The following is a 23340-nucleotide window of genomic DNA, read 5'->3' on the forward strand; positions in this document are numbered from 1 at the left end:
CAGTGAGTTAGCCTCTCTTATCAGTTAATGGTGGGAACCCTCCTGAAACCCAGGTTCCCAGACACCAGCCCAGGTGTCTTTCAAAGAAGAGCAGTCAGCAGTGCTCCTTAACTCTTTTCCGCACAGCTAGGTAGTCTTACTATCATCCCCACTTAGAGGTGAAGAATCTGAAGCACAGAAAACTTAAGTAACTTGCCTAAGGAACCACAGCCTGTAAGTAGCAGGGCCAGGATCCTATGCCCAGGCCAGCTGGCTCCTCACCACTGTCTGATGCCGCCTTCCTGATTACTAAAGGTGGCTTCTCAGCACATGCATTGGTAGGAATTTGCAGGGGAGAAAGAAATTCTGAGATGAGGGACAGTTGTGCAAAGGCACAGAGCCAGGAGAGAGCTTGTCATTTTGGAGAGATGGCTAAGAGTTGGGTAAAGTGGGAGCACAGGGGCATCATGGAGATGACAGTAAATGGGGATCAGTAATGAAGGGCCTTGAGTTGCATGAACAGGAGGTTGCACTTTTCCCTGTGGGCATGGGGGCTGGGGCTGGTAGAATGAGGGGCGAGTAGCTATCAACATTTTTTTTTTTTTTTTTGAGGAAGATTAGCCCTGAGCTAACTACTGCCAGTCCTCCTCTTTTTGCTGAGGAAGCCTGGCTCTGAGCTAACATCCTTGCCCATCTTCCTCCAGTTTATACGTGGGACGCCTACCACAGCATGGCTGCCAAGCAGTGCCATGTCCGCACCCGGGATCCGAACCAGCGAACCCCGGGCCGCCGAGAAGCGGAACGTGCGAACTTAACCGCTGTGCCACCGGGCCGGCCCCAGCTATCAACATTTTTTAAGTAGGAGAATGACATTATAGGATTGGCCTTTTAGAAGGATCACTGTGGCCTAGAAAACCTGGTGCATTTTCCCTTCTCTGTTCATCCGTTTGCTCAAAGGCCAGCTCCATTACTAACCATAAGTGTGGTCTTGGCTGAGTCTCTGATACCCTGAATCCCTTGTTGATCTCAGCTACCTAGTGTGGAGTGTGAGCCCTGCCTGTCCTACCCTACTGGGTGGCTGTCCCAGGACTTTGTGGATGGAGACACAGTCCAAGACACTGGGCTCGTTGTGAGAAGATGGGCTATTGAACAGAGCAGCTCGGAGAACTACTGGCCACTTCCTTCTCCAAAGCCATTTGTTATGCCCTTGGGAGGCAAGTTCAGCCTGCCCCAAGTCTAAGATGGCCCTGGAAGCCCCTGTCTCAGGCAGCTCAGGGACTCTCCTGTCAGGCTTTAAGGGGAGCCCATCCCCTCCCAACCCTGAGAAAAGCTTTAAGAGCCACACAGCACTTGGCTGCAGTTCCCTCTCACTCAGTAACTCTGTCCTTAGAGGCCACTTGGGGCTATGAGGTCAGAGAGATCTGGGTTTGAGTCCTGTCTCTACCTTTTCATTGTTGCATGACCTTGAGCAGTCACTTAACCTATCTGGGCCTCAGCTTCCATAACTGTAAAATGAGTTAACAACACCCCGCAATGGGCGACGACCCTGGTGTCCATACCTGAGCTCTCAGCAGCAGTGAGCTGGACCACACAGGACTGTGACCCAGAGGGAGCTCAGCAGCTTAGGATCCCCATCAGGAAGTCCTTAAAACGTTTATTTTTCACAAGAACTAGAAACCCAGAGTGCTGGGGGTTGGGAGTAGATAGGAAATTTACGGGGGAACCTTGAGCTGGGAATCAGGGCATTGGGCTTTAGTTTCAGCTCTGCCGCTGACTTGCTGTGTCTATGGGAGCAAGACACATGTCTCTCTGGGCCTCCGTTTTCTCATCAGTCAAATGAGGCCTAATAACTTGACCCAGAACTAAGTTTTAAAGTACAGAGTAAGGTTATTTCAAGGCAGTGGTAGCATTCTGAACAGGCTGCATTTTCAGCAAAGGCTCGTGTCCCCCCAAATTCCCGAGTGATCTGAATGGTTAATATCTGAGTTAGATGAGCGTGGAAGATCTTCCAGAAAATCTTATACCCTGTCACGCTAGAAACGCTTTCTTCTGCTGCATTGCCTCTTCCGTTGTCCTAATAGATCTGTATTTTTAGGAGATAATTGTCTGTTCTCTCTCTCTTTAAATAACTGTTTCTTTTTAAATTATAAAGGCAAAAATAAAAATCGCTCTTGACCCAGACACCGGAAAATTCCCCACTGTTAACATTTTGATCTTAATCCTTTGTCTTTTTCCTCTGAGTCTGTTTCTTTGTTTGATGGGTTTTAAGGTACAGGTTTGACTCTCTGAGAGCACAGTCCTAGCCTAGTGATGCAGACCAGAGCCTGGGTGTTCTCGGAGCCGGCCCTGCAGCTGGCCTCAGGCCCCGCGGGACAGGGAGAGCTTTGCCCTGGGCTCTCTGGGCAGGCGCAGTGAGGGCCTCCTCAGGCTGGGCCATATGGACTGTCGAAAGACTGAACATTCCCTCCTGGAAGGCAGAGAATGGAGGAAATAATAATAAAACACCACCTGTGCTACCCTCAATTAAACCCCAACTGTGTGCCTGCAGGATGCCAGGCACGCTTCCCTTTGTATGCCCCACCATTCACAGGAGTCCACAAATATTTACTGAGTGCCTGCTGCCGTGTAGCAGGCACTCTGCTAGAATCTGGGCACATGGGCAGTGAATAAGACTAATAAGATCTCTGCCCTCGTGGAACTTAAATTGCATTAGGAAATAAAGACAATAAGCAGATATATATATACACGTTGTGTGTGTGTGTGTGTGTGTCTAGTCCCGCGAGGAAACTAAAGCAATGCACAGGGCCAGGTGATTGGGAAGAGTAGGCTGGGAGCTCTTGTACTCAGGGTGAGAAGGGAGGGAAGATGTAGATGTTTGGGGGAAGGTGATTTAGGCAAATGAGAGCAAAGGCTTAGCTTGTTGGAGAAACAGCAAGGAAGCCAGTGTATGCATAGCACAGAAAATGAGGTTGGAGAGGTAGCAGGGGCCCGGATCTTGTAAGACCTTGTGGCCCTGGTAGGGACTGTGGTTTGTTCTTGTGAAGCCATTGGAGGATTGAGAGCAGAGAAGAGGCATGATCCCAATTATACTTTAGGTTCTCTAAGGAGAATCAGTATCCCATTTTATGAATGCTCAGAGAGTTGACTCTTCTGCCCGAGGCTGGTGATTGTTGGAGCTGGGACCTGTCTGACCCCAGGGCCTGTGTGCCTCCTGCTGTGCCCCGAGGCCACCTGCCTGCAGGCAGAAATGAGGCCACTCTGAGCGACTCCCACACCCCTGCGGTTCCTCGCAGGCTCTGTGGGAGCAAAGCAGCCTGCTGCCCAGGCAACAGAACCCAGACACCTTCAGGATTCTCTTGAAGGGGAGGTCCCCACCACCACAGCAGTGCTCAGTGGTCCCGGCTGCAAAACAGTGTTGCCTTGTGCTCTCACTGCCCCTGGGAATGTTAACACAATGGCACCTTGAGATGGTCCTTACAGCCCTTCCTCATTTTGGTCTGTGAGGCTGGCCAAGGGGCAAAGCCACAGACTGGGCAGTGACTCAGGGTTTTGAGCAGAGAGGGCCTGAGCTCTGGGCTCAGACAAACCCAAATTCTATTCCAGCTCTGCTGCCTGCTTACTCTATGATAGGACCTTAGAAAAGTTACTTCTCTGGGCCTTGCTTGCTACGAAACAAAGATGGTAGTACGGACTTTGTAGGGTTGTTGTGAGGAATAAGATCGACTTTGGGTACTAGTTGCCGAGTTCTAGAGCAGTGAATAGTGTATGGGAGATGCAGGGTAGAGAACTGCTATTATATTTACCATTAGTTCCTCTGTAATACTTGTTTAGCCCTTAAAAACTCTTCCAATGTTATCTCTGTCCTGTAACAACCTTGTGAGCTTAGTATTGTTATCCCCATCTTACAGATAAAGGAAGTAAGATTAGGAGAGGTTAAGGTTTTTACCCAAAGTAACACAGCAATGAAGTGGCAGAAAAGGGACTTGAATTTGGGTTTTCTGGTTCTTAAAACCTGGTCAAAGTCAGAAGAAAGGTCCTGGCAGGGCTGGACCAAAAGGTTACCTTTGTGCAGTGATTCCTTCCCTCAGGTGCCCACAACAGGCTGAAGCCACCACTGGCTTGTCAGAAACCATTCACTACAGGGTTTTCAAGTGAGATGGCAACAGTCCCGAAAATACCAGAAAACAGGATGCAGGGCACTTGAGTGTGATTGATGCCACTTAGCAGGTGTGGTTGAGACCAAAAAAAAAGCAAGCATGTCTATCTTCATTATGGCTTAGAATAGGTAAAGTTGCAAAATGCTATGCTGCCCTCAGGGCAGTTAGGGGGACAAAAGAGCCACCCCTCCCCCCGCTTCTTCTATAGGGGACCATTCTCACCAGTCAGTCATCACCCAGGCCCCTGCTCTGCTAAAGGACTGTGACAGCCCAGATATCATCAGCATCAACCTGGAGGCTTGTGAGAAATGCAGATTCTCAGGCCCCACGCTCATGTACTGACTCAAGATCTCTGGGGGTGGGCCTCAGCAATGCACAGCTCTCCAGAAGATTCTGGTGCTTACTTAAGTTTGAGAACCATTGCCTAGAAAGAAAATGGCCCCAAATGTTTATCTGGCTTTTTTCTTTTGGACTGGCAAAATGAGTGTCTCCAGCTATTGTTTAAGCTGATGTAGGCAGCATCGAGTAGGAGAAAAAACTCAGGCTTTAGAACCACATCAACCTGAGCTCAAAGTCCTGCTTTGAACCTTGCTGGCTGGTGACCTTGGCAAGTCCTGTTACCTCTCCACATCTCAGTTTCCTCATCCGTAAAATGGTGATAACTCTGCCTTCCTCACATAGCCTATTTTGAAGATTTGAGATAAATGGATGTAACACACCTAGCTCAGTGCCTGACACATAACCAGTCCTCATCAGTGAGAGCTATGATTTGATGCACACAACTGTCAGACATTCAGGTTTGTATAGAAAATGCTCCCCCTGGATGCTCTGTGCCAGGCAGACCCCTTCACGTGTGGCTTGCACACAGATCCATCACCTGGAAACTGTGTCCCACTGGTCTCATTCACAGCTGCACCAGACAGCCACTTTGTGTGTTTCTCTACTGTCCCCCTGCATCGATGCATGACTCATTGCTTCATTCATGTCTCCATGTGTGCGTAGAAACCTAGGCAAGCAGCCATTCCTAGGGACATTGCAGGACAACCTCATTGAGATGGACATTCTCAGCGCCTCCCGCCATGATGGGGCTTACAGTGACGGGTAGGTGACATCCCCATGCTCCTCCCCTCTGTGCGTGCTCTCCCCGCAGTTCTTGCACTTGCATGCAGACCCTGAGACCTTTCCCTGGGATCTCCCGCAGGAGGATCTCCCAGGGGATGTTGCATGCCCATTTCCAAGTCCATGTTCAACTCGCAAGACTTTATCATTGGAATACCTTGTCCCCCAGCATATTAACAGCAGTCTTGTTAATATGCAGTTCCCAGCATCTCATTGGCTGCCTTTGCCATTCTGAAAGCCATCTCATGTAGCAGTTTTTCTATGGTACAGTCCCTGAATTGTATGTATTTTGGCCCTGAGTATGTACTCTGTGGCCTGAGGCATCTTGTGCCCCAGTGGGATACAAGATTACACTTAGACTTACCCTTTAACCTAAGACTTTGGGGGATGCAGTGCAACCAGCGTCCCCCATTTCCCAGGCTGTGTACAGGTTCTCGCATGGCCATGGTTAAAGCCAAGCTATGGAAGATTTTCTGACACCTAGTTCGGCCACAACCATGTGCTTTGACCGTGCCACGCTGCCCTCATGACTGTAGCTAGGCTGTAGGATGCAGTTGCCCATCTGTCCTCCTGCACAGCTTTCACCAGGGCCTTGGAAGGCAGCAGTCTGGCTTCGGAGCAGAGTGCTTCAACGGCATTTGTGGCCACTGGCTGCATAACAGCCACTAAGGGACTTCTGACCATGGCAGAACTTAGTGGTGCTTTCTTGGTTCCCACCCCCCCTCCAAAACCCTCTTTAAAAAGAATGGTATTCCATTCCTCCACCAAGGTACACTGGCGAAGTAGGTACTGGAGGGAGAAGAAAAACTTTAGGCTCCATTATCTCCAGGGGACAGAACAGGATTTTAGACGTTTTCCAAGTTACTGCAATAATTTTAGAGAAGAGCTAGTTTATTACCCAAGGAATAGCACCCAGCCCCATCCTGTCCCAGGAAAAGGATCTCAGCACCCAGCCTTCTGTCGAGTCGGTAACACCTTCTGCCTTGGCTTGGGTGCTTTTCCTGTGGGTAGGGCTGTCCTATCCATGTTCCGTGGAAACGTGTGTTCATGTGGCCTGTTTTGTAGTCTGATACGTGGTTCTCCTTTTCTCAGTCCCTCCTGTCCTCTGTGGTGATTCTCTCTCCAGGCGCCTCTGCATGCTTCTTCTACTGCTGCCTCTGTCCTCCAGGTTGACCTGGGTTCCTAGTGAGTCGGCAGACCCTGATGCCCTCTGGCTTCTCTCCATCCACAGGCACTTCCTCTTCAAGCCGGGAGGCACCTCCCCGCTCTTCTGCACCACATCACCAGGGTACCCTCTGACGTCCAGCACAGTGTACTCACCTCCGCCTCGGCCCCTGCCCCGCAGCACCTTCGCCCGGCCGGCCTTCAACCTCAAGAAGCCTTCCAAGTACTGTAACTGGAAGTGCGCGGCCCTGAGCGCCATCGTCATCTCTGTTACGCTGGTCATCCTGCTGGCATACTTTGTGGGTAAGCACCTCCCTCACTCTAGCTTCCCTTAGCTCCCCTTTGGCCCAGAGGGCAGTGACCAAGACACCTGTGGGCACTGAAGCACCTTGCTAGCATGGCAGTCAAAGCATACAGGGTGAGCCAGGCAGTCCTGGAGCGCTGGACTGGCCTACACCCCCGAACGTCCAGGTCTGCTCTTCGGGGCCCTCTTCACCTCCTCTCTGCACGTATATGAAGAAGGAAGCATAGCGTCTGCCCTTTCATGTGTTGGATGCCTGGCATTAGGCATAAGCACTGGCTAAGACTGGCATGTGAGGTGGTCATCTATGACATGAGTGTCATAGATTGGAGTCACTACAAATGAAATAACAAGTTGAGAGGCTGGACAGCAGACCAGCTGCTGCTCTCCTGCTGGCACCGTGAATGTAGCTGAAGTGAGGAACAGGCAGGATGTGGGGTGTCCTGGAGTGAAGGGAAACTGCCCAAGATTGACCTGTGCTGATCTCAAGCCAGGAAAGCAGGTCTGCAGGAGAGGGTCTGGCAAGGCGATCTGTGGGTACTGTGGGAGCTAAGGTCCAGAGTTAAACCGTGGTCAGGAACCTGAGGAAATCCCAACTGAGGAGCAGCAGGTCCCAGTGAGCAGGTAGAGCTGCCTGAGGGAGGCACAGAGGCTCCAAGCAGCACTGACTGGCCTTCCTACCTGACCCTGGGGCACCACTGTGTGTAAGAAGCTCCACCTAGCCTTGCCTTGCTACCGTAGGATGTGCCGCCTTTGATATATTTCCAACACAGTCTGGCTTCCTGCTTCGGACCGACCCCTCTCTTTGGTCTTCTCCCGGGGAAGATGTTAATCGGAAGAGATCTGCAGGCGTTGTGTAGAGTCTGCTGCCTCTATGTAAATCAGCCTGTCAGTAAAGGCATCCATCGGGGTTCGCTTAACTCTCCATCCTTTCCAACCTTCAGATTCTAACATTCTCAGATGTAAGGCAGGTCAGGCCAGTTTGGGAGGGCCTTGAATCCATACTAAGGAATTCTGAGAAAATTCTGTAAGCAAAGGGGACTTTTTCAGTATAAGCCTAAGAAATAGAAACAAAACTAACTGGCAGAGGCCAAAGGAAGACAGAGTGCTGTCCATTGTGAAAATGGACTTGTAACAAGCAAAGTCACTGTGGATGAAAAAAGGGCTGTCTTGAGAGGTAGTAAGTGCTGTCACAAGGAATGACTAATAGATCATGGGCCCCCACTTGTTCAGGGTGTGGAGAAGGGATTCAAGCATGGATGGGGGTTGGGTGATATAAGCTGTAAGGTCACTTCCTTCTCAACATTCTTGAATTTTATGAAAACAAGTAATCAGGAAGGTGATAGTCCTGCAAACAAGGAGTTCTCCTTAAATATCTCGAGCGATACTAAGCCTCCTCTGGTATGCCAAGTCTCTTTCCCATTGTGAAGACTGGCTTAGAGAATTTCATGGCTCCAAGCCCAGGTTGGTATACATGTTTCTTCTCTTCTTCTGTCTGGTTAGTATTGATTAGTTGTTGCTGCCTAGAAAGCTGTGTTGAAAAGGATCCCGAGGCTATATTCACACTTAATGAAAAAGAGTCTCTGTGATTGATTAGTGATGTCTGTCGTGGTCACAGGAGTGGAGAATATTGATGACACACCAGGTATTTGCCATCCTTGCTTTGGGTCATTGGGTAAAAGGAACAGCCAAACTGGGAGAGGTCAGCATCCACCCAGGCTCTGTGAGAGGTACATGATTGATGTAGATTGGGTTACAGGTGACCGTTGTGGGGTTCCAAGCGCTGTCACCTGCCATGGAGTTTCTTCCTGACATCACCAATACTGTGTCCCCACCAACCAGTAACACAGTTCTTGCTTTTGACTGACATTATTGTGTTTCATAAATGAGTAGACTTTTGAACAAACAGTGTTCACTGTTCGTCAAGAGTCAGTTTGCTGCATATAGAGATCAACTTGTTTTGCATTGAAGTCTTAAGGTTTATACTATTTAGGCTAGCTCAGGGAGAAAGAATAGATCTTTATATGATTAAATAAGCTCTCTGCTCTTTTCCATCCCATGGGCTTCTTCCTCTCCCATTTAATAAGAATACGTGGTCGGTCATCAGCTATCTGAAAATAGGGGCTACTGTGGGAGTGAGTTCCCTATTATAGGAAGGGTACAAATAGTATGTGATGATCTTGTAGCAATAATAAGATTTGATCACTGAGTGGGGGTTTTCACTGGATGACCTTTAATTTTCCTTCCAACATTGACAGCCTTTGAATCTATGATTTTGTGAATTTTATTTTTCATTCAGCAAACCATATACGTTTGAGCCACGCATTATGCTACATGCTAGGGCTAAAGATGTGGTCCCTACCCCTGAGGTGTTTATAGCTTAGAGAGGAGACAGCTATGTTAGTAGTGACTGAGGCAGCTCATGGGCTCCAGGAATACCCAGCCCCCACCGGGAGGACTAGGCGAGTCTTCCTGGGAAACGTGAGGTTTTAGCTGAGTCTTTGAGTCCACATTAACCAGAAGTGGACATGCAGGAAGGGTATTTCAGACCAAGGGAGGTTTCAGAGACTTGAAAGAGGATGATGTGGTGGGAAAGACGTTGTTCTGTGTTTGAAGCATTTGAGGGATGTGGGGGCATGGTTGGAGCTAATGCAGGAAAATTTGGTCAGATTATAAAGATCACCTTGGAGGCCAAGTTAAGGACCTTTTTAGATGGGTAATGGGGAGCCATGGAAGGGCTTGAAGCGGTGGCAGGACATAGCCAGGCTTTATTTCAGAAAAGTTAGGGCAGAGGAAGAAAGGATAGGCCCCATTGCAGTAAACAAGTCAGAAGAAGCGGAGGCTTCAACTGAGATGGTGACAGTGCCAGTGGAGAGGAGGGGCAGATCTGAGGTCCATTTGGGAGAATGGTCAGTCCACTGATAATGTGCCCTTGCCAAGAATAAATACATCCTTCTGATAAAACCCTATCTGTGTAGAAACCTTAAGACTGGACTCTGGATTCCAGATCCAAAGAAGAGGTCAGAGAGGCAAGCCTGGAGTGTTCCCTTCATTAGGGGCAGACTCAGCAAGGTGCTGGGGCGAGCTCACACCCAGCCTCGCAGCCTGGGGTCCATTCCCAGCTCTGCCACCTTGCAGCTGTTAGCCCTTGGGCAATTCACTTCTCTTTTTGAGTCCTGATTTCCTCATCGAGAAAATAGGCACAACCCATTCCCTCAGGAGGATGTTTGTGAGGCTGGAGGAAGCTGATGCAGGTGAAGGCACTGCAGGTGTGAGGGCTATCTCTGCCTTCGTCAAGGGCTGGGGGCAGCAACCTGGGTGCTTGCTCTCCTCCAGCTTCTGGGACAAGGATGTGCGTCGTGTTGCTTGGCCATAATCAGAGGCTGTGATGACTAACTTGTAAGGAACCATCAATTATTAAAAACCAAATTAATTGTCTGAGCCCAGCACAAATATCCTTAACAAAGACTTTTCCAGCAGACCAACCGATCTAATCAACAGGCAGAAGCACAGATATTTAATTAGATTTTTGATGAAAAATTGTGTTTAATTTCAAGTACAATCAATTATTAATTACTGTAATGAGTGAGTCTGACTGGGTTTACTAATTAACTCATTTAAAAATTATGAATAACCTTTTCATTTGTAATTATTTTCTACATCCTATCACGTTTCAGATAAGAATCGCATCACATCCCTGGCAGAGGGGGAGGCGGAACCCAAGGGTGGAGAAGAATCGCTCTTGCTGGGGTGTCTGCTCAGGGCTGCCGTATCTGCGTGGAGCCCTGATAGACCCATTTGACATTCAGTTTCCTAGCTGGAAAGTTCGTTGGGAAACGAGCAACCAGTCACCTTTCATCTGCAGAGACTTTGTGGTTATTTTCATAGGACGATAGAGAAATTGGAGTGGGCACTTAGCACCCACAAAGCGCCAGGGCCTGGGGCCTTGCCCTTGGGCGTCTTCTCCTCCCCTGGATGTGTGACTTAGCAGCTTCCGCCTGGGCTGGGGATCCAGGGAGGACCCTCAGGAAGCCTGGGGATCTCTTCAGAGAGAAGATGTGTATTTTTGTCTCCAAAGGACAGCCATTCGGAGAGGCAGCCACTGGGGATGAGGGCCTTGCTGCAGTCACACATTCTCCCTGTGAAGGTTGGCAGGTGCTTTTAGTCTCTGTTGGAATACCCTGCCTTTTCTGAAGCAAAGAAATCTGTGTGCAGAACAAAATGAGGAGAGGTCGATATGAGGGGAAGGTTGGTTATAAGTCAAATGATGAAACTTATACGTTCATGGCAGTCATGCTTTATTTTATAGCATTTAATTGTTTTTAAAACATTTTCACCAAAAATAACAATGTAGTCTGGAGTAGTAAAAATAACTGGCCTCGTTTTGATCACTATTAATAAAAGCAGGTAGCTTTGATTGTGTGCTGGCAGTCTCTGTTCTAAGCACTCTACTTGCATTTTCTCATTGAAATCTCCCAACAGTGCTATGGGTTATTGTCCCCAGTTTACAGATGAGGACACTGAGACCCAGGGAGCTTAAGTCACTCACCCGCTGTCACATGGTAAATGGCAGGACTGTGTACTCAGGCTCTTGAGCTGATGCTTTTCTCATGCTTCTCAAATGTTGTCTCATGTTTCTCAAATGTTTTTCTCTTCTGAGCTCACGGTCTTAAGCCTTGTGCTATACCTTTCCCATCTTAGTATTTGGTATTCTCAGTTCTTAATATGTGCTTCACATGGGTCCAAGCCCATTATGTATCATCTCTCTGAACGCTCACAACAATTCTGTGAGATGGGTATTATTTTTTCTATTTTCTACAAGAGGAAGCTAACGTTTTCTTCAGAAAACTTAACCATTTGCCTGGGTCACAAAATTAGTAAATGACATAGGATTTCAGAGACTCTACCTTCAGCCACAACCCTGTAGGTTCGAGCTTGAACAGATGATATAGAATCAAAAGACCCCACTTCAGGCCCTGGCTCTATCGCTTGCTGACCGTGTAAACTTCAGCAAGTTCCTTAACTTCTCTGAACCTCACTTTCCACTTTCCTTATGGTTCTTACTATAGGTGTGGCTGGAATGATTAACCCCATTTTACAGGAGGAGAAACTGAGTATAGTATCATGGTTGAGAGCCTGGGTTCTGAAATTAGGATCTGCTGCCTCCAGGTCTCAGCTCTGCTGCTTACAAGCTTTGTGACGTTAGGCAAGTTTACTTAGCCTCGCTCAGCCTCAGTTTACCCATCTGTAAAATGAGGATAAGAATAGTGGCTACCTCACAGGGTTGTTGCAAAATTCCAATAGGATAATTTGCCTAATGTACCTAGCCCACTGCTGGCACAGAGTTAGCACTCAAGAAAAGTTACATACTATTTTTATTATTACTAGTAGTATTAGTGCTAGCACTCAAGAAAAGTTACATACTATTTTTATTATTACTAGTAGTATTAGTGCTATTAGCATCACATGTAAAAGAAGATTAGTAAGTCTTGAGTGAGAACGTGGACCAGCCTTGTGTCACTGCAGGGCCTACGGGCTCCCCAGCCTGTGTTAGTCACAAGGGCAGCTGACAGAACAGTGAGGGGAACCTGTCAGAAGATATTTGTAGGGATGTCTCACTGTGCCGGGGAAGCGGCCGCAAGAAGAATCATTGCCCAAAAAGTGCCTCACGTCGTGTCTTTAACTAGGACAAAAGTTGATTTTTGCTTCCCTGACAGCTGCCTCCATCCAGATCATACTGACAGCTTCCCTGGCGTTCTGAGTCTCTGTATGAAAAGCAGACACCGAGTGCCACAGAAGAGCCGTGGGGTGCTATCTGGAGGACTCTTCAAGCACTGTCTTGCCAGAGAGGCCTTTGGAATAGGAGACAAAAGAGGCTTGTTAATAATACAAAATCTCGGAATAACTTTACATTTCGGCGGAGACCCAAGTTTGCCCTGGGCTGCTGCGTCTTCCGTCGTAGGTCCAGGTTTAGGCAAGTTTACTTAGCTCTCTCAGGGGCAGGGCAGGAGTGACTTTCACTGTGACTTGTCTGAGGGAGCTTGGTGTTCTGATCAGAAGAGGAGGTGGGATTCAGTGGAAAGCTCGGTTCAGCCACTCTCCAGCTGTGCAACTCTTTTGAGACTTGGTTTCCTCATCTGCAAAGTGGGAAGAATAATAGTACCTCCTTCTTGAGGCTGTTGTACAGAATAAATGAGATGATGTTGGAAAAATACAGCGCAGTGACAAAGGAGGAGTCCCTTGCCGGTGGCCCTGGGAGACTGTTACCCCTCCTTGGACCTTAGTTATCTCAACCCAAGAGGTGGAGGGAGATGATTATTCCAGGTCTGTCATTCTCTGCCTGTAGAAAGCTGAACCAGGACATTGAAATTGGAGTCACAAATGTGGGCTGCAGCAGCCTCGGGTAACCACAGTGGAACAGCCCAACATGCTCAATAGCAATGAGGGATTCTTTTTTTTAATTAGGTCATGTTTTCACCTCCACCAGCAGCTGACTGTGGATTGAAAAAAAAAAAACCAGAACCCTTGCTAGGAGTGGTGATAGTTTATTTATAAGTGAGAATGTTGTGAAGCTTAATTGCTGCTTTTCAAAAGGCAGCTATTAGAGAGTGTAGCTTGTTGGAATGTTATTGCAGTTCATGGACTGGAAGAGCCTGGGTCATCCCGTTTTTGAAGTTATCCAGGCAGTGTCGATAGAGGTGGACTTGGGCATTAAGTGTGACTTGCATAGACTTGTGCAGGCTCTCTCGAGATCTGTGACCTTTCTCCATGCCAGCTTGACTTCAGCATGGCAGCAGTCCACTTAGGAGGGATATGAGGGCCCCCTCCTCTTTAGGGGTGCTGTTGCTCACCCTCCCATCTCCTAATGTCTTATTCTTTGCTGCATACTCAGTCCCTAGCATGAAGCCTGGCACAAGGTAGTTGTGCTCCGTAAGACTTGGTTGAATAAAAAACCCTGCAAGATGGTAAAATCTGCCAAGGGTATTCCAGGCAAAAGTGTGGTGGCAGAAATGTGCATATTATGTCCTGGGGCTCAGGTACAGGTGAAATGGACATGAGATGAGTAGAGAAAGGATTAGAAATAGAGGCTAGGGTGCTTGTGCCCCCTACTTCCTCTTGATTATCCCCGTCTGGTTCAGCCCGTGCAGTATCAGGGTCTCGGATGTCATTTGCTTCATAATCACAGGCCTGCTACGCTTTGGGCCTGGGTGTTATTAGTGAGCAATAAGGCTTGTTTTCTCTCCTTTCCCTTGGACTTCACATCAGGCCTTTTGGATAGAAGCCATAGACTGAGCTTTATAGCCCAAAGAACGGGAAACAGAGATGATTGAACTTGATCTTTTAGGAGGGGGAAAAAGTGATAAAGATACAGGATCCTGTATTAAAACCTTTCTCTTCAAGATTGATTCCTTCATGCTGCTCTGTGGGAATTGCTAATAGCAAGATATATATAGATTGTCCTCTTTCTAACAGACCCCAGACAAATATCCTCCAACCCCCCAAAGCGGGGACGTAAGGAGACCAGCATGGTTCTCTGCAGTCGTCTGAAATACTGCCATGCAGAGGAGGAAGCAGTCTTGCACTGTGGGACTGCAGGGGACAGAACCAAGTCCTGGGGTGAAAATGACGGGAAGGCCAATTTGGGCTCTTGAGGGAAGGCTTCTCTAACAAGAGAGCCATCTGGATGGAGAGGGCTTCTCATGTCTGCAATAAGAGGAGCCGAGGGTTCTGTGCCCAGACTCTGTAGACCACTGGATCTTGTCTGTATCATCCTTCGGCCATTACTAGCTGTGGCACCTGGGCCAGGACTTAATCTCTTTAAGATAACTTTCCTCATCTGTAAATAGGAATCAACAAACAAAAGACTAGCTGGAATGATTAAGTCATTCAACATGTTTTAGCTCAGCATGAAAGAAAATTTTCCAACTTGCAGGTTTCACTCTCTCCCCATTGGTCCAACTCAACCCAAAGCCAGAGCCTGAGGGAACCCAATGATCCAGGCCATATGGATCAACCTCCCAGGGCAGAACAGGGTGGAGAAGGATGGGGTGGAGCTGGAGGGCAGATGGATGCTATCAGTGTCCCTACTCTTCATAATTCCTTTCGCTAACGATGTTCAGGGCTCTGACTGTGCTCCTAGGGCCCCAAGAAGAGGATAGAAACCCAAACCATACTCAGCCACATCTCCCTTACCTGTCCACCCATTCAGTCACCAGGCCCTGACCACTTCTGTTTAAAATCAGATTTATTGCAATATAATTTACATACAGAAAATTGACACTTTTTAGGTATACCAGTCTATGAATTCTGACAGAGTTACATGACTACCACCACAATCAAAACACAGAACATTTCTATCACCCCAGAAAGTTTCCTTATGAACCTTTGTAGTCCTCTCTCTTCATTCTCGGCCACTGCCCACCACCCATCTATTCCCTACAGATTTAGGTACTGTGTTTGAGAGGTGTAATAAAGAAGTGGTTTGTTTACTGGATTCAAAAATCAGGTGTTACCTACAAAAACCTTCAAACTCTAAGATGTCAAAGCGTTGTTGAGAAAATTTTAAGATAGAATTCAGAATTCAAGTTTAAATTAGGGCAAGCCATGGAAACATTGTAGGGCTTTCTGTATATTACTCTTGACCTCCTCAAAGGATAGCAGCCAAAAGCTTCCATGTCATCAGCATAAATGCACAGGATTACGATCTTCTGCCTTTTTCATGGACAATTTTTTCATGCACACATTTTCAAGAATTGACAGAATTCTCATTCTTGTCAAATGTAGTAGCTCTATCACATTTGTGCCATTACTATCTCATCGTATTCCTGCTGTTTCCAACTGTTTGCTGTTATAAAGAGCACTTCTGTGAACATCTTTGTGCCTCCCACTCTGTTTTCTTCTTGCGATTATCCCTGGGGAGGGTGTGTGACCCAGAGCAGGATGCCTGGGTCACAAGGTGTGGACAGTATAAAGCTCTTGTTACTCACTGCTAGGGGTTCCTCAGAAGGTAGAACTGAATCCCAGGGCCCCCAGCCAGGTATCCAGTTTCCCCACACTCCTGCCAGTGTGGGCCCTTGTTGCTGATCTTGGGTCGGCCGGTTTAATGGGAGGGGAGCAGGGGATGTTACAAGTGGCTCTAAGACCCAGAGAAGCGAAAAGATCTTCATTCCTGGAGGGAACCCGCTCCTTTCTCCAAGTCGGTTCCTTTTCAAGAGTTTAGCTCAAGTGCCATTTCCTCAGTGAAGCTTCTCTGGCCCTTTCACGCAGGATCAGGCACCCACTTGTATGCTCGGTAGTGTTCTCCACACTTGCAATGAAACGATTGTGTCATGGATTGGTTGCTACCTGTCTCCACTATTGGATTGGAAGCTTCCTGAGGATAGAAACAGTTTTCATTCTTGCTCAGGGCTCTCACCGCAGCTTCTTGGACCAGGTCTGGCATGATGTAGCAGGCGCTCAGCAACAGTTTCTTCAAGGAGAGAAAGGAGTGGAGGCTGTCAGGACCAGAACCTAAGCCACCTTGCAAGGCATGGAGTGGAGGGAGAGAAAAAGGTCAACACAGAGGCTCAAGTTCATGCAGGGAACAGAGAGCAGAAGTCTAGAGGCCATGGGATAATGTGAGAATGAAAAATGGCTGCTGGAAGCCAAGGAGGGGGAAACCAGAGGTGGCTGCCGAGATGTATTCACAGAGTGGGGCATAGACTTGGCGTCAGACGCTCATCAGTTCCTTATGACTGTGCAACTTTAAGCAAGAAGTTTGCTCTCTCTGAGCCTCAGTTTCCTCCCTCTGAGCCTCAGTTTCCTCCCCTGTGAACGTAGATAACAGGCTGTTGTGGGGATGTGATGACAGTCGGGTGCCTAGTTCTTACTCGTAAGAGCCACTGGTGAATGAAATCTCTCTTCCCCTCCCCCTGGCCAGCAAGATGTATTGAATTTGAGGGTCAAGCAGTCCTGAGTTTGGAAAGGTCTCAGAAAAGAAAGGACCCAAGTTTGCTAGTATATCCATTTTTTATAACAACAGTGGTGGCTCTCCCAGGGCTCAGAGGCCCTTGCCCTGTGGGCAGTTTCAAGGCCCTTGAAGAGGCAGCATAGCCCTGGTCAGTTGGGAGGCAGCCCCAACTGTGCGTCTGGGGTGCTCCTTCCACAGCTTAACCCCAGGAATGTGGAAAAGGAATTGATTTTACAAATTTTTAGCATCCTTGGAAAGGATTTGTCCCCAAGTCCTTGTTTTTATTCTAAACTAATTACTGTGAAATAACATAATTTAATTGCACTTAAGTGCAGAGAGGAATCCAGAATGGTCTCCCTGATGGCTGTTCTTTCGCTGCTGTAAATACCTAGCTTATGGAGAGGAGGGAGGTTGGTACAGTCCGGGCCATGCTTAGGGCTGCTGGCCTGGGACAATAGGTGAGGAAGCAGAGCCGAGCTGCAAGGACAGAGAGGAGGGGCGGGGAGAAAGGAGTCAGGAGAGGAGGAGAGATGGCTCTGAAAAACACAGTATTTTTCTTCCTCCTATCAGTAAAACAATGAAACCGCAGCTAAACAGCGTCATCCTTCTAAAGACAGCAATACAGTCTAGTAGCAAGAGCACAGACGTTGGGCAGAGTAAAATCTGCTTTCCAGCCCAAGCTCACATAAGTTTTTTCATCTCTCTGCATCTTGGTTTCCTCGTTGATAAGATGTCAATTGGTATCTAGAGGTGTTTTGTGCATTAAGAGAAGGAACATCTGCAGAGGGTTCCAGTCCAGAGGGTGGCCCACAGTGAATGGTGAATAAATGCAGTTCTCAACAGCCAGGCGGCTGGATCACCCAGAGATGCTAAACTCTCTCAGATTCAGCAGCCGAGGACCATCCCCAGATGCAGGGATTTCAGGTAATCTGGGAGGAAGTAGAGGGAGTGTCCTCAAGCTCAAGTCTGAAATGGTGGGGAGCATTCACTGAGCCTGTCTGCTGGGTTGTTTCAGGCTGTGAGAGACAGACAAAGCCGGACAGACAAACTTTTGCTGAGTGCATGCTCCTAGCATCACTGCCTTCAGTCATCCATGGTCTCGCGCAGAGCCCGATGTGTAAGGAGCTGATGGCAATACTAGTCAGATGACAAAAGCATGTTCATAGAGTTTGAACCTGATCCCTGTGGGAGCCTGAAGGACAGAGCAATTCATTTTAACCAGGAAGAGCAGATAAAATTTTCCCAGGGCATCCAGCCTTGTGAATCAAGTAAGATATTGAAAAAGAAGCTAGGAATGGCTTCCTGGAAGATGGAACAGCCTAAACAAAGGCAGAGGACGGTAGATAGAAATGTTGGCTGTGTTTGGCACCAGTGTCAGAAGACTGTGCATTAAAATGTCCATTTGTGCATTTTACCTGTCTGTGGGCCTCAGTCTCTATTTTACTGAAAGCTCTTGAATATAGAACTATAGAAACCACAGTGAGTGCAGGATACTGGCCACCTTCCCCCTTAGAAGGGAGGCTCCACTAGACAAATGCATGGTAAATATCTTGCCTTCCCGTGAGGCCGTTCAAACCCATTGACCCTCTCCAGCAGTCTGTGTGCTATGTGGGATTATTAACTGCCTTTCCTTGTACTGCAAGCCTCAGATGTGGAAACTGAGGCCCACTACAGTTAAATAACTTATTCGGCTGGAATGACTGGTAAGTAAGAGAGCTGGGCCTGGAAACCACATTTTCTGGTTCCAAGTCCTAAGTTCCTTTCATAGACCATGCTGCCTCTCAGAGCCGTCCTGTGATTCTTCCTCCACCACTGTGCTCGTCTCTGAGGCTCAGAACGAGCAAGCAGGGCTGTGCCATCCTGCGGGGCTTTCCTCTGCCCCGCCCCCAGCTCCCCCCCCAAGATCTAACTTGATGTAACAGAGATGGCAGCTTACACATACTGAGATCTTACCGTGTGCCGGGTATGTTCTGAGTGTGACATGTATTTTCTCATTTAATCTTCTCGACAGTCTTACTTATCCAGTAAATCGTTATTAAGTACTAACTGTGTGCTAGGTACCATGCTATTTTTACATCCGCTTTGTTGATGAGAAACTGAGGCACAAGGAGGTTAAGTCATTTGTCCAAAGCCCCGTCACTAGTGAGTGAGAGAGCCAGGATTTGCCCCCAGGGCCTGCCCCTTCCCACTGTGCTCTACAATTCCTGCGGCTGGGGTGGGGCTGGGATGGTTCACCTGCTGTAACTGCTGGGAGGATGCAGGGAGCTCCTTGCTAAAGACAGAAACTAACTTATTTTCTTATGGAAGAAAAATTCACATCCATCTGCCCTTGCCATGCACTGTGCCAGGATTGCTACATACCTGTGGCATTGAGTGAGGCCGTGGTTTGCACCCAAAGTGCTTCAGGATTGGAGAGAAAAGGAGGCCTGGATGACATCAGGAGACCTCGATGCACATCACTTATTGAGCACCAGCACCTCGTGTTGTCTGATTCTGCTGTTCTCCAGGCTTCATCTGACAGGAGTAGATTGTCACTGGCATAACATTTCATTTTGGAGAAAGCCCTTCCTGCTGGTGTATGGCAGGCAGCTGGATTTATCGTGCCCTGGAGCACGATAGATTTGTTCACAGCCTCCAGTGGGGGAAGAGAAAAATGCCAGTGTCATTAATTGTGCTGTGGCCTCCATTTCATCACATTGTCCTAAATTTTGCCACTCAGGCCATCTGTAGAATTCTACAGCAAGACAGACCCCTTGGGTTCCTGTGTGTGTCTCAGCCTGTGTATGTGAGCACACACATGATTCCACCCAACTGTGCATGCAAAAAGGGTGTTCGAGATGGAGCGGAGGGTGGCAAAGATTCAATGAGAATTGTAGGAGACCTTTTCTTTACCTGAAAACTGAAAACACTTCTTTTGTAACTTGTTATTTATGTCTTCAAACTTTTCTGTAGCATAGTAAGTCCATTGAATAGTACCGTACATACACCTAACTGTGTGGGTCTAGGGCAGTGTTAGAAGTCCCACATTTAAATCTTTGCATTAGTCTCTGTATTCAACTTGGATGTTCTTTCTTTCATTTATTAATTTTTAAGCAATGTAATAATGATGCCTTATATTTGCAATACACTTTATAATCTATAAAGAACTTTCATTAAATGTAATCCTTACAAGAACCCAGGAGATGGTTTTATATTATTTCCATTTCTACAGGTGTAAAAGCTGAGGGTAGAGTGGTTAAGTGACTTCTCTGCTGATGCACAGCTAGTAAGGACCAGAGCTGCGAGCCTGGCTTTCTCTGACGATCTCCTCCACTGGGTACATGGTGGACAGCAAAGCCAGCAAGGGCCAGGAAGCACATGGACACACACTGTCAGGGCAGTGTGCACAGGAGAGGTGCGGCGGGGGAAGGGATAGCCAAAGTCATTTTTGGCTGAGGGTAATGTGGAAATTCTCACAGAAGAGGGGATGTTTGAAGTAGACCTTGAAGGAGAGGACAATTTTTTTTTCCCCCAGCAGGGAAAGATTCACCCTGAGGTAACATCTGTTGCCAATCTTCCTCTGCTTTTTTTTCTTCCCCAAAACTCCAGTGCATGGTTGTATGTCCCAGTTGTAAGTCCTTCTAGTTCTTTTTTTTTTATGTGGGCTGCCACCACAGCATGGCAACTGACAGACAGGTGGTCTCGTTCCACAACCGGGAACTGAACCTGGGCTGCCGAAGCGATGAAAGGAGTGAAATTTAACGACTGGACCAGCAGGGCTGGCTCAGAAGAATGTTTTTAAAAACAGGGAAGGCAGTGCCATTCCACATAGAGGCATTGCATCAGCAAAAGCCTGGAGACTGGGCGGACAGGTGTGTTCAAGGGACAGGAGAAATGCACACAGACTGAGCAGGGAGAAGTAATGAGGAATGTCAGGTGGTGTGCTCAACAAGCATTTAAAATGCCCTTTGGAAATTGTTTCTGTTCTGAAGAGATACTACCACAAGCTTCCATCCTCAGGAAAATATTGTCGGCAACATATGAGCAGTAAGGTGGATCCACATAATAACAAGATTTGCATTTTGTTTTCCATTTTTGTCATTTCTACAGTTTCACAGCTAATCAGAAAGGCAGCATATATAGTGGGTAGGGAGAGGTTCAGGGCAATCTGAGTTTGACTCAGATCTGAAGTTACCCTCTGCCTCTTATTAAATGTATAATCTTGGGCAAGTTGTTGAACCCCTTTGGGCCTCAGTTTCCTCATCTTGCAAATAAGGGGAATAATAGTTTCTACCTCATAGGGCTTTATGAGGATTAAAGGATATGGTGTTTATAAGGCACTTAACACAGTGCTGGGCACAGTATAGCTTTCAATTAATGACAGTGACTGGTTGTCAACACGATCGTCATCATCCTCATCACGGTGCCTGGAATTCTTTACTGCCTTAAAATTCTTAATCGAAGGGCTGAACCAAACCAGGGGTCTGTGTATATCAGAGAAGGAGAACGGGAACTGACATTTGTTAGGTGCCTTGCTCTGTGCACAGACAAGGGCAGGGAGGCAAGAACATGTGGTGTGGTCCCAAAGGGCCGGAAAACACCCGTGAGGCAGGAGACTGGGAAGCTGTGGGGAGTAAGAGGGACATCACACGCTCTGTGCTGTGAGATTTTAAAATGTTCTTTCAAAATGCTTCTCATTATAAAGAAATATTATCGCAAGTTACAAATCCGGGTGGCAGGCTCCACGTTAAGCTGTCCGCCCTCATTCGTCTCGCTGAAATGAATGTTCCAGAGGGAAAAGGCCTATCCTAATAATATATACACAAATTAAAACTCCATTTAGAGGTACAATGGGGACCACCTCCTAATTGACTTTGATCACGGGAAAAAAATCAGTTACATGGTTGGGATGCCAAAGGAAATCAGCAAGTGGGAGGGTTGCTCTGTAGAGCCTTGTCGCAGTGTTTTCTAGTAGCTATGGAAATGGAACCTGCCGGCAGGCAGGCATTTCTCCTTCTCTAGCTCCCAAGCATTAACTAAACTGCCCCATTCGATGGTTGGTACAGGTAAAGGAGGGGACGATGCCTCACACGTGAGAGGCTGTTCCTTTGCTGAGTCAGATGCCCTTATATAGAAATGCCTTAGGTAGCCTGGGGAACAGTGTTGACACTGGATGCAAGTAAAGAAAGTAGCCCATGCAGAGCTTTACACCAGCGTTTCTGCCCCTCTGGGGAAATGGCAGGCACTTACCAAACCTGGTGTGGCTCTGCCAGGCAGTGCTGGCTGCTCACCCCAGCAGAGCAGTTTGAACAGGCTGGTGACCCCCTGGGTATATTTGATCCCTGGATCATTAGTGAGGCCTTGAATAAGAAGGGCAGACTGTGGGCCTTTTACTAGGTTTAAGCCCTTCCTCTGTGTGGAGTCACTTCCTTGACTATTTGCTCTGTTGCAGTGATTTGATCAGTTTGTTCTCATCAGGACTAAATGGAAGCGTGCCCTATGCTTCCTTGATAACAGTCTGGGAAGAGCTCAGGATTGGAGTGACCTGGTTTTGGATCTTGGTGCTGCCGTGATGAGTGGTGCAATTATAGACGATTCTGGAGCCTTGGTTTTCTAGTGATACAAAATTATATTAATATCTACTTTGTTGCTATGTTTTGAGGCACCTAATCTATAAAACTAATAATGTCTTCCTTAAAAAATTGTGAGATTAAATGACATAAGGAATGTAAATCCTCCAGCATTAGATCATGCACACGCTACAATTTTAGTAAGTGGGAGCTGTTATTGTTTGAATAATAATCCTAATTGTGTCTGCCTCCTTCCTTTCTTCTTCACTCTTGTGGGCCAGGTGCTGGGGGACGGAAATGAAGGGAATAGTCCCTGTCCTGAAGGGAGGGCCTCATGGTGGCCTGACATAGGCTGTCCCCTGGGTTCACTCTCTTTACTTTGGGCTCAAGAAGACTCTAATTTGAGAGTACAGTTCCTGATGGAAGAAGCCATGAGGATGGCTTTCCTGCTGCGACTTAAGACGGGTCATTTAGTGGATAGAGCTCTGCACTAGGAGTCTGCAGACCTGGGCTCAGCACAGTCCCAAGCTCCCACAAGTGCACTTGTTAAGTCTGAATCTCCCCATCTGTGCAGTGAGTGGGGGCAGAGTCCCGTGACTGGACGCCCAGTCATAGCAACATCCCCCCAACACCAGAGCAAAGCTTAGGCTGCTCAACTCCCTCAAGAAATCCTCTTACTTCCCTTTCTCAGTGAAAACCTTAACATACAATAAAAATGATGAAGATGATGATGATGATGCCAACAAAGAAGGCTACTATCTAGTAGTATATTTGAGTAAATACCAAGCACCATAGTAAGCTTATAAAATATATTCTTTCCTTTAATCTTCACAACAACTCTTGGAGCTGGGTATTATCATCACCATTTTATAGATAAGGGAACAGAGACTCAAAAGAATTAAATTACATGAACCGAGTCACATAACTGTAAACATGAGGAGGAGGAACGGAAGGCAGGGCTAGCTGACTGCAAAGGCTGTGCTTGTAACCACTACACTTCTGTGCCTCCCATTTCCTCATCTCTGGAACCAGCACAATGTCAGGAGTCGGGCAGGGAGAGGTCAGATAAGTGGGCGGAGGTCAGTCCAAGGATTGTTGGAGGTGGTTAATCTCTAAACTAGT

The 23340-nt window shown here is 47.5% G+C and overlaps 1 protein-coding gene across 37 annotated transcripts in view; it reads left to right on the forward strand.

Annotated features, from left to right (window-relative positions):
- TENM4 (teneurin transmembrane protein 4) overlaps positions 1–23340 on the forward strand; it is a 2704309-nt gene that overhangs the window by 2455059 nt on the left and 225910 nt on the right. For 29 of the 37 annotated variants that reach the window (XM_070625735.1, XM_070625734.1, XM_070625736.1 and 26 more), the window contains 2 exons: positions 5139–5237; positions 6487–6722. In XM_070625735.1, coding sequence (XP_070481836.1) covers positions 5139–5237; positions 6487–6722 — 335 coding nt within the window. The remainder of the gene's footprint in view (positions 1–5138; positions 5238–6486; positions 6723–23340) is intronic. The other 8 variants (XM_070625751.1, XM_070625760.1, XM_070625762.1 and 5 more) reach the window with 1 other exon arrangement.

Source organism: Equus przewalskii, chromosome 6, assembly GCF_037783145.1.
Source record: "Equus przewalskii isolate Varuska chromosome 6, EquPr2, whole genome shotgun sequence".
NCBI lineage: Eukaryota > Metazoa > Chordata > Mammalia > Perissodactyla > Equidae > Equus > Equus przewalskii.